General features: G+C 48.5%; 1 protein-coding gene across 2 annotated transcripts; it reads left to right on the top strand.

Annotated features, from left to right (window-relative positions):
* The first annotated feature begins 3,418 nt into the window (after positions 1–3,418).
* LOC311274901 (uncharacterized protein) lies at positions 3,419–4,681 on the top strand. 2 transcript variants are annotated; one of them, XM_084382904.1, is made up of 3 exons: positions 3,419–3,819; positions 3,928–4,041; positions 4,174–4,681. In XM_084382904.1, the coding sequence occupies exons 1-3, from the start codon at positions 3,775–3,777 to the stop codon at positions 4,363–4,365; spliced, it is 351 nt and encodes a 116-aa protein (XP_084239030.1). In that variant the 5' UTR covers positions 3,419–3,774; the 3' UTR covers positions 4,366–4,681. The 2 variants fall into 2 exon arrangements, with proteins under 2 accessions (XP_084239030.1, XP_084239029.1); XM_084382903.1 differs by having other exon boundaries at positions 3,925–4,041.
* The last annotated feature ends 5,172 nt before the right edge of the window (positions 4,682–9,853 follow it).

The following is a 9,853-nucleotide window of genomic DNA, read 5'->3' as shown; positions in this document are numbered from 1 at the left end:
TGAAAACGTCGGCCGATTTTTTCAATAGCTTCCAGGTCTTTGGACCGATTGACTCGAAATTTCTCCCAGACGTGGTCCTATACTGGCTGAACGAGACACAGCAGTCCCCATTGGATTCGGGTGAAATTTTTATTTTTGGCGAATATTTTAGTGAGAGGGACAATGTTTCATGAGGCTGGCTTAAGGCTGAGGCTAGGGTTAGGGTTAGGGTTAGGGTTAGGGTTATGGGGCTAGGGTTAGGGTTACGGTCGTCTTTTGACCGATTGACTCGAAATTGCACACGCATGTCCTCCTCACTGGTGGAATGAGGCTCGCCGGTTTTGGTTGGATTCCGGTGGAATTTGTATTTTTGGTGAATATTTTAAAGAAAAAAATGGGCTTTTTCATGAAAACGTCGGCCGATTTTTTCAATAGCTTCCAGGTCTTTGGACCGATTGACTCGAAATTGCTCCCAGACGTGGTCCTATACTGGCTGAACGAGACACAGCAGTCCGCATTGGATTCGGGTGAAATTTGTATTTTTGGCGAATATTTTAAAGAAAAAATGGCCTTTTTCATGAAAACGTCGGCCGATTTTTTCAATAGCTTCCAGGTCTTTGGACCGATTGACTCAAAATTTCTCCCAGACGTGGTCCTATACTGGCTGAACGAGACACAGCAGTCCCCATTGGATTCGGGTGAAATTTGTATTTTTGGCGAATATTTTAGTGAGAGGGACAATGTTTCATGAGGCTGGCTTAAGGCTGAGGCTAGGGTTAGGGTTAGGGTTAGGGTTATGGGGCTAGGGTTAGGGTTATGGGGCTAGGGTTAGGGTTACGGTCGTCTTTTGACCGATTGACTCGAAATTGCACACGCATGTCCTCCTCACTGGTGGAATGAGGCTCGCCGGTTTTGGTTGGATTCCGGTGGAATTTGTATTTTTGGTGAATATTTTAAAGAAAAAAATGGCCTTTTTCATGAAAACGTCGGCCGATTTTTTCAATAGCTTCCAGGTCTTTGGACCGATTGACTCGAAATTTCTCCCAGACGTGGTCCTATACTGGCTGAATGAGACACAGCAGTCCGCATTGGATTCGGGTGAAATTTGTATTTTTGGCGAATATTTTAGTGAGAGGGACAATGTTTCATGAGGCTGGCTTAAGGCTGAGGCTAGGGTTAGGGTTAGGGTTAGGGTTATGGGGCTAGGGTTAGGGTTACGGTCGTCTTTTGACCGATTGACTCGAAATTGCACACGCATGTCCTCCTCACTGGTGGAATGAGGCTCGCCGGTTTTGGTTGGATTCCGGTGGAATTTGTATTTTTGGTGAATATTTTAAAGAAAAAAATGGCCTTTTTCATGAAAACGTTGGCCGATTTTTTCAATAGCTTCCAGGTCTTTGGACCGATTGACTCGAAATTTCTCCCAGACGTGGTCCTATACTGGCTGAACGAGACACAGCAGTCCGCATTGGATTCGGGTGAAATTTGTATTTTTGGCGAATATTTTAAAGAAAAAATGGCCTTTTTCATGAAAACGTCGGCCGATTTTTTCAATAGCTTCCAGGTCTTTGGACCGATTGACTCGAAATTTCTCCCAGACGTGGTCCTATACTGGCTGAACGAGACACAGCAGTCCCCATTGGATTCGGGTGAAATTTTTATTTTTGGCGAATATTTTAGTGAGAGGGACAATGTTTCATGAGGCTGGCTTAAGGCTGAGGCTAGGGTTAGGGTTAGGGTTAGGGTTATGGGGCTAGGGTTAGGGTTATGGGGCTAGGGTTAGGGTTACGGTCGTCTTTTGACCGATTGACTCGAAATTGCACACGCATGTCCTCCTCACTGGTGGAATGAGGCTCGCCGGTTTTGGTTGGATTCCGGTGGAATTTGTATTTTTGGTGAATATTTTAAAGAAAAAAATGGGCTTTTTCATGAAAACGTCGGCCGATTTTTTCAATAGCTTCCAGGTCTTTGGACCGATTGACTCGAAATTGCTCCCAGACGTGGTCCTATACTGGCTGAACGAGACACAGCAGTCCGCATTGGATTCGGGTGAAATTTGTATTTTTGGCGAATATTTTAAAGAAAAAATGGCCTTTTTCATGAAAACGTCGGCCGATTTTTTCAATAGCTTCCAGGTCTTTGGACCGATTGACTCAAAATTTCTCCCAGACGTGGTCCTATACTGGCTGAACGAGACACAGCAGTCCCCATTGGATTCGGGTGAAATTTGTATTTTTGGCGAATATTTTAGTGAGAGGGACAATGTTTCATGAGGCTGGCTTAAGGCTGAGGCTAGGGTTAGGGTTAGGGTTAGGGTTATGGGGCTAGGGTTAGGGTTACGGTCGTCTTTTGACCGATTGACTCGAAATTGCACACGCATGTCCTCCTCACTGGTGGAATGAGGCTCGCCGGTTTTGGTTGGATTCCGGTGGAATTTGTATTTTTGGTGAATATTTTAAAGAAAAAAATGGCCTTTTTCATGAAAACGTTGGCCGATTTTTTCAATAGCTTCCAGGTCTTTGGACCGATTGACTCGAAATTTCTCCCAGACGTGGTCCTATACTGGCTGAACGAGACACAGCAGTCCGCATTGGATTCGGGTGAAATTTGTATTTTTGGCGAATATTTTAAAGAAAAAATGGCCTTTTTCATGAAAACGTCGGCCGATTTTTTCAATAGCTTCCAGGTCTTTGGACCGATTGACTCGAAATTTCTCCCAGACGTGGTCCTATACTGGCTGAACGAGACACAGCAGTCCCCATTGGATTCGGGTGAAATTTTTATTTTTGGCGAATATTTTAGTGAGAGGGACAATGTTTCATGAGGCTGGCTTAAGGCTGAGGCTAGGGTTAGGGTTAGGGTTAGGGTTAGGGTTATGGGGCTAGGGTTAGGGTTATGGGGCTAGGGTTAGGGTTACGGTCGTCTTTTGACCGATTGACTCGAAATTGCACACGCATGTCCTCCTCACTGGTGGAATGAGGCTCGCCGGTTTTGGTTGGATTCCGGTGGAATTTGTATTTTTGGTGAATATTTTAAAGAAAAAAATGGGCTTTTTCATGAAAACGTCGGCCGATTTTTTCAATAGCTTCCAGGTCTTTGGACCGATTGACTCGAAATTGCTCCCAGACGTGGTCCTATACTGGCTGAACGAGACACAGCAGTCCGCATTGGATTCGGGTGAAATTTGTATTTTTGGCGAATATTTTAAAGAAAAAATGGCCTTTTTCATGAAAACGTCGGCCGATTTTTTCAATAGCTTCCAGGTCTTTGGACCGATTGACTCAAAATTTCTCCCAGACGTGGTCCTATACTGGCTGAACGAGACACAGCAGTCCCCATTGGATTCGGGTGAAATTTGTATTTTTGGCGAATATTTTAGTGAGAGGGACAATGTTTCATGAGGCTGGCTTAAGGCTGAGGCTAGGGTTAGGGTTAAGGACTAGGGCTTCTGTCGCACTTCTGGAACTCGTAGAATGGGCCGGAATTCCCAACTTGTCAGAAGGACTTTCCTTCCAAATTGGTACATTAGAGGGAATACCCAACTTGGAAATCACATTCTTGGGTGAGTTTAGGGATTTCGATGCACCGTTTGGAGTGGGAGGGTTAAAGGGAAAACCGACCAATCACAGGCCGGATGCGAAACGAGGAATCGATTTAGGAATTGTATGCACCTTTTGGAATCCATTTATGGATTTGGATGCAAGCTTTGGAATCCATTTAGCGTAGCTGTATTGATGTGACAAGTGTCTGCAATTTTAGCCCAAGCTATGCTAACATTACTTTCTCTATTCCCACATGTATCTTCAACCATTCAAGAACTTTTGCGAGGAAGTGACAATGGTAAGTTTTAACACAGTTATCAACAGATTTTTTTAACCTCTTGAAGATGATATCATCAAACCGTAATGTGTTTTTTTTCAACATTTATCACACATTTGACTGTAGCAGTGTGACAACAACAACAACTACGCCCGCGCCGCCAGCCAGCCACCCGTGGACTCCGGTGCCCCTGGGGAAAAAACAAGCAAGGAGCAGGAGGCTGATCGCCCTGGGACACCTCAGGTAAGTGTCAGTGTGTGTGTGTGTGTGTGTGTGTGTTTGAATGGGTTAGCTTTCCGTTGATGAGCAGGTTGTCGCTGTGTGAATACACTCCAGTTACACTAAATGGTAACGCTTGACTTTTTGATTTTTTAGGACAAAAAGATGCTCCAGATAGGCGTAAACCTCACCTTCGTTCCGGGGGCAGCCAGCGACGAGGAGGGAAACACCCCCCCTTCAAGCCAGAACCCCAAGCCGCTCAACATGGTTCCGGACGCAGTCCCCAAGGGGTTAGACTCCAAGCCCCCGGGGAGTTTTTCTGTGGACAACAAGAAGTGGGAGCATTGAGGGCATTCGACTGTTGTCGACATTGTTTTTGCTTTAATGCAGTTCATTAAAAAGTTTGTTATTTGTTGTTCCGTTTTAAAAATAATGAAGTTCCTGTTCCTGTGAATTCAGAGGAACGTACAGAAATAGTTGCTGTACAAGTCACGAAACGTGGCTTCAGGGTGAGCTGTGGCACATGGAGATGGGCGCTTACTTTTTTTTTGTTTCTTTTCAGCTCATGTGTGTCTGAGTAATAAAAAATAAATAATAATGAATATTAAAAAAGTTTCTCTATACAAAGTACACATTTTAATTAATAAAGTTATGATAATGATGATTGTGTTGGTGCATATTTGTGCCTTTATCCTGTTATAATGTGTATAAAGTCCACAGATTCCACACATGATATCCTAATCTCTAACACATCCAAATAAAACTGATATCCTACCCTCTAATGCTTCCAAGTTACCCGCGCCCTTGGTACTCCAGTTTAAATTACAAAAATAAAATCCTAATCACTAACACGTCCAAATTTTTCTGCGCCCCTGGTACTCCAGTTTAAATGACAAACATAAAATCCTGATCACTAACACGTCCAAATTTTTCTGCACCCCTGTTACTATCTTAAATTACAAACGTAAAATCCTAATCACTAACACGTCCAAATTTTTCTGCGCCCCTGGTACTCCAGTTTAAATGACAAACATAAAATCCTAATCACTAACACGTCCAAATTTTTCTGCGCCCCTGGTACTCCAGTTTAAATGACAAACATAAAATCCTAATCACTAACACGTCCAAATTTTTCTGCGCCCCTGTTACTCCATCTTAAATGACAAACATAAAATCCTAATCACTAACACGTCCAAATTTTTCTGCGCCCGTTACTCCATCTTAAATTACAAACATAAAATCCTAATCACTAACACGTCCAAATTTTTCTGCGCCCCTGTTACTCCATCTTAAATTACAAACATAAAATCCTAATCACTAACACGTCCAAATTTTTCTGCGCCCCTGGTACTCCATCTTAAATTACAAACATAAAATCCTAATCACTAACACGTCCAAATTTTCCCTGCGCCCCTGGTACTCCATCTTAAATTACAAACATAAAATCCTAATCACTGATACTTCCAGATATCCTTGTCCGATTGACAAAAAACACGATTCCAGGGCGGGGTTCTCCGCATCTTGGCTTACCTGACACACCTGTCTGTCGGCTGGACCCCCGCGGACTCCGCCACGGTGCGGTGCGGTGTGGTGCCACCTTCGACCGCGATCGGCCGGCCGTTCCGTCGTGATTATGACCCAAATATTCGGGTCGGCTCTGGTCTTAGTCTTGCTTTGCTTTGCTGGTTTCCAGTGTCATGGTGTGTTTCTTTTTAGCTCATGAGTGTCTGAGTAATAAGAAATAGAAAATGATGAATATTAAAAAAGGCTTCTCTATACAAAATACACATTTCAATTAATACATTTATGATATAGATGAGTGTGTTGATTCGCATTTGTGCTGTTTTGGTGTTATAATGTGTCCAACCTGTACTGATTCCAAAAATGAAATCATAATCACTAACACGTCCAAATTTTTCTGCGCCCCTGGTACTCCATCTTAAATTACAAACGTAAAATCCTAATCACTAACACGTCCAAATTTTTCTGCGCCCCTGGTACTCCATTTTAAATTACAAAAATAAAATCCTAATCACTAACACTTCCAAATTTTCCCTGCACCCCTGGTACTCCAGTTTAAATGACAAACATAAAATCCCGATCACTAATACTTCCAAAAACCCTCGTCGGATTGACATAGAAGACGATCCAGCGCGGGGGTCTCCGCATCTTGGATCGGCCGGCCGAAGCACCGCCGTATTTCCCGTGGTCACAGTCTAAATATTCGGGTAGGCTCTGGTCTTATTCTTGCTTTGCTTTGCTGGTTTCCAGTGTCATGGTGTGTTTCTTTTTAGCTCATGTGCGTCTGAGTAATAAGAAATAGAAAATGATAAATATTAAAAAAGGCTTCTCTATACAAAATACACATTTCAATTAATACATTTATGATATAGATGAGTGCGTTGATTGGCATTTGTGCTGTTTTGGTGTTATAATGTGTCCAACCTGTACCGATTCCAAAAATGAAATCATAATAACTAACAGCTCCAAATTTTTCTGCGCCCCTGGTACTCCATTTTAAATTACAAAAATAAAATCCTAATCACTAACACTTCCAAATTTTCCCTGCACCCCTGGTACTCCAGTTTAAATGACAAACATAAAATCCCAATCACTGTTACTTCCAAAAACCCTCGTCGGATTGACAAAGAACACGATCCAGCGCGGGGGTCTCCGCATCTTGGATCGGCCGGCCGAAGCACCGCCGTTTTTCCCGTGGTCACTGTCTAAATATTCGGGTAGGCCCTGGTCTTATTCTTGCTTTGCTTTGCTGGTTTCCAGTGTCATGGTGTGTTTCTTTTTAGCTCATGTGTGTCTGAGTAATTGGAAATAGAAAATGATAAATATTAAAAAAGGCTTCTCTATACAAAATACACATTTCAATTAATACATTTATGATATAGATGAGTGCGTTGATTGGCATTTGTGCTGTTTTGGTGTTATAATGTGTCCAACCTGTACCGATTCCAAAGATGAAATCATAATAACTAACACCTCCAAATTTTTCTGCGCCCCTGGTACTCCATCTTAAATTACAAAAATAAAATCCTAATCACTAACACTTCCAAATTTTCCCTGCGCCCCTGGTACTCCAGTGTGGACTTAGTCATATTTCGGCTAAGTCCAAAATGGAATACCAGGGGCACGAAAGCTGAAACGGAGTACCAGGGGCGCGAGCTTCCAGCGGGTGCGGCTATTGGCTTCATCCCAGGAGGTGTGCTTAAGTGTGGGTACGCAGGTCCGGCTGGGGCGCAAGGTTCCTGGAGAGTCCATCTCTGGCTCTCCACAGGGAGACTTCTGGAGCCGTCGTGCCCGCCTCTGGAGGTCCACGGCCGGGCTTGTTGGTGCCGCCCCCCCCCCCGGTCCCTGGAGCTGAGCTTCCAGGAGGCCATCTCAGAGGGTCCTGGGGGTCATTTGGAGCGGATTGAGCGCTCACTTCCAAGGTCTCTGGAGCTCAGGGGCCAGGCTGGAGCAGCCGACGTGCCCAGCCTCTGGAGGTCCACGGCCGGGCTTGTTGGTGCCGACCTCCCCGGTCTCTGGAGCTGAGCTTCCAGGAGGCCATCTCAGAGGGTCCTGGGGGTCATTTGGAGCGGATTGAGCGCTCACTTCCAAGGTCTCTGGAGCTCAGGGGCCAGGCTAGAGCAGCCGACGTGCCCAGCCTCTGGAGGTCCACGGGCGGGCTTGTTGGTGCCGAGCTCCCCGGTCCCTGGAGCTTAGCTTCCAGGAGGCCATCTCAGAGGGTCCTGGGGGTCATTTGGAGCGGATTGAGCGCTCACTTCCAAGGTCTCTGGAGCTCAGGGGCCAGGCTGGAGCAGCGGACGTGCCCAGCCTCTGGAGGTCCACGGCCGGGCTTGTTGGTGCCGACCTCCCCGGTCTCTGGAGCTGAGCTTCCAGGAGGCCATCTCAGAGGGTCCTGGGGGTCATTTGGAGCGGATTGAGCGCTCACTTCCAAGGTCTCTGGAGCTCAGGGGCCAGGCTAGAGCAGCCGACGTGCCCAGCCTCTGGAGGTCCACGGGCGGGCTTGTTGGTGCCGAGCTCCCCGGTCCCTGGAGCTTAGCTTCCAGGAGGCCATCTCAGAGGGTCCTGGGGGTCATTTGGAGCGGATTGAGCGCTCACTTCCAAGGCCTCTGGAGCTCAGGGGCCCGGCTGGAGCAGCCGACGTGCCCAGCCTCTGGAGCTGACGTGCCCAGCCTATGGAGGTCCACGGGCGGGCTTGTTGGTGCCGAGCTCCCCGGTCCCTGGAGCTTAGCTTCCAGGAGGCCATCTCAGAGGGTCCTGGGGGTCATTTGGAGCGGATTGAGCGGTCACTTCCAAGGCCTCTGGAGCTCAGGGGCCCGGCTAGAGCAGCCGACATGCCCAGCCTCTGGAGGTCCACGGCCGGGCTTGTTGGTGCCGAGCTCCCCGGTCCCTGGAGCTTAGCTTCCAGGAGGCCGTCTCAGAGGGTCCTGGGGGTCATTTGGAGCGGATTGAGCGCTCACTTCCAAGGCCTCTGGAGCTCAGGGGCCCGGCTGGAGCAGCCGACGTGCCCAGCCTCTGGAGCTGACGTGCCCAGCCTCTGGAGGTCCACGGCCGGGCTTGTTGGTGCCGAGCTCCCCGGTCCCTGGAGCTTAGCTTCCAGGAGGCCATCTCAGAGGGTCCTGGGGGTCATTTGGAGCGGATTGAGCGCTCACTTCCAAGGCCTCTGGAGCTCAGGGGCCCGGCTGGAGCAGCCGACGTGCCCAGCCTCTGGAGCTGACGTGCCCAGCCTATGGAGGTCCACGGCCGGGCTTGTTGGTGCCGAGCTCCCCGGTCCCTGGAGCTTAGCTTCCAGGAGGCCGTCTCAGAGGGTCCTGGGGGTCATTTGGAGCGGATTGAGCGCTCACTTCCAAGGTCTCTGGAGCTCAGGGGCCAGGCTAGAGCAGCCGACGTGCCCAGCCTCTGGAGGTCCACGGGCGGGCTTGTTGGTGCCGAGCTCCCCGGTCCCTGGAGCTTAGCTTCCAGGAGGCCGTCTCAGAGGGTCCTGGGGGTCATTTGGAGCGGATTGAGCGCTCACTTCCAAGGCCTCTGGAGCTCAGGGGCCAGGCTAGAGCAGCCGACGTGCCCAGCCTCTGGAGGTCCACGGCCGGGCTTGTTGGTGCCGAGCTCCCCGGTCCCTGGAGCTTAGCTTCCAGGAGGCCGTCTCAGAGGGTCCTGGGGGTCATTTGGAGCGGATTGAGCGCTCACTTCCAAGGCCTCTGGAGCTCAGGGGCCCGGCTGGAGCAGCCGACGTGCCCAGCCTCTGGAGCTGACGTGCCCAGCCTATGGAGGTCCACGGGCGGGCTTGTTGGTGCCGAGCTCCCCGGTCCCTGGAGCTTAGCTTCCAGGAGGCCGTCTCAGAGGGTCCTGGGGGTCATTTGGAGCGGATTGAGCGCTCCTCACTTCCAAGGCCTCTGGAGCTCAGGGGCCCGGCTGGAGCAGCCGACGTGCCCAGCCTCTGGAGGTCCACGGCCGGGCTTGCGGGTGCCGACCTCCCCACCCTTGGTACTCCAGTTTTAATTACAAACGTAAAATCCTAATCACTAACACGTCCAAATTTTTCTGCGCCCCTGGTACTCCATTTTAAATTACAAAAATAAAATCCTAATCACTAACACTTCCAAATTTTCCCTGCACCCCTGGTACTCCAGTTTAAATGACAAACATAAAATCCCGATCACTAATACTTCCAAAAACCCTCGTCGGATTGACAAAGAAGACGATCCAGCGCGGGGGTCTCCGCATCTTGGATCGGCCGGCCGAAGCACCGCCGTATTTCCCGTGGTCACAGTCTAAATATTCGGGTAGGCTCTGGTCTTATTCTTGCTTTGCTTTGCTGGTT

This window comes from Pagrus pagrus (genome assembly GCF_965226575.1).
Source record: "Pagrus pagrus genome assembly, chromosome: 19".
Lineage (NCBI taxonomy): Eukaryota > Metazoa > Chordata > Actinopteri > Spariformes > Sparidae > Pagrus > Pagrus pagrus.
This window is presented reverse-complemented; position numbering and strand designations above follow the sequence as displayed.

What these genes read in the sequence shown, in the direction of transcription:
- LOC311274901 (XM_084382903.1), top strand. Translation starts at nt 3,775, where the DNA reads ATGTATCTTCAACCATTCAAGAACTTTTGCGAGGAAGTGACAATG. An exon ending in TTTGCGAGGAAGTGACAATG is followed by an intron (nt 3,820 to 3,924) that starts GTAAGTTTTAAC and finishes ATTTGACTGTAG; the next exon opens with CAGTGTGACAACAACAACAA. An exon ending in ATCGCCCTGGGACACCTCAG is followed by an intron (nt 4,042 to 4,173) that starts GTAAGTGTCAGT and finishes TTGATTTTTTAG; the next exon opens with GACAAAAAGATGCTCCAGAT.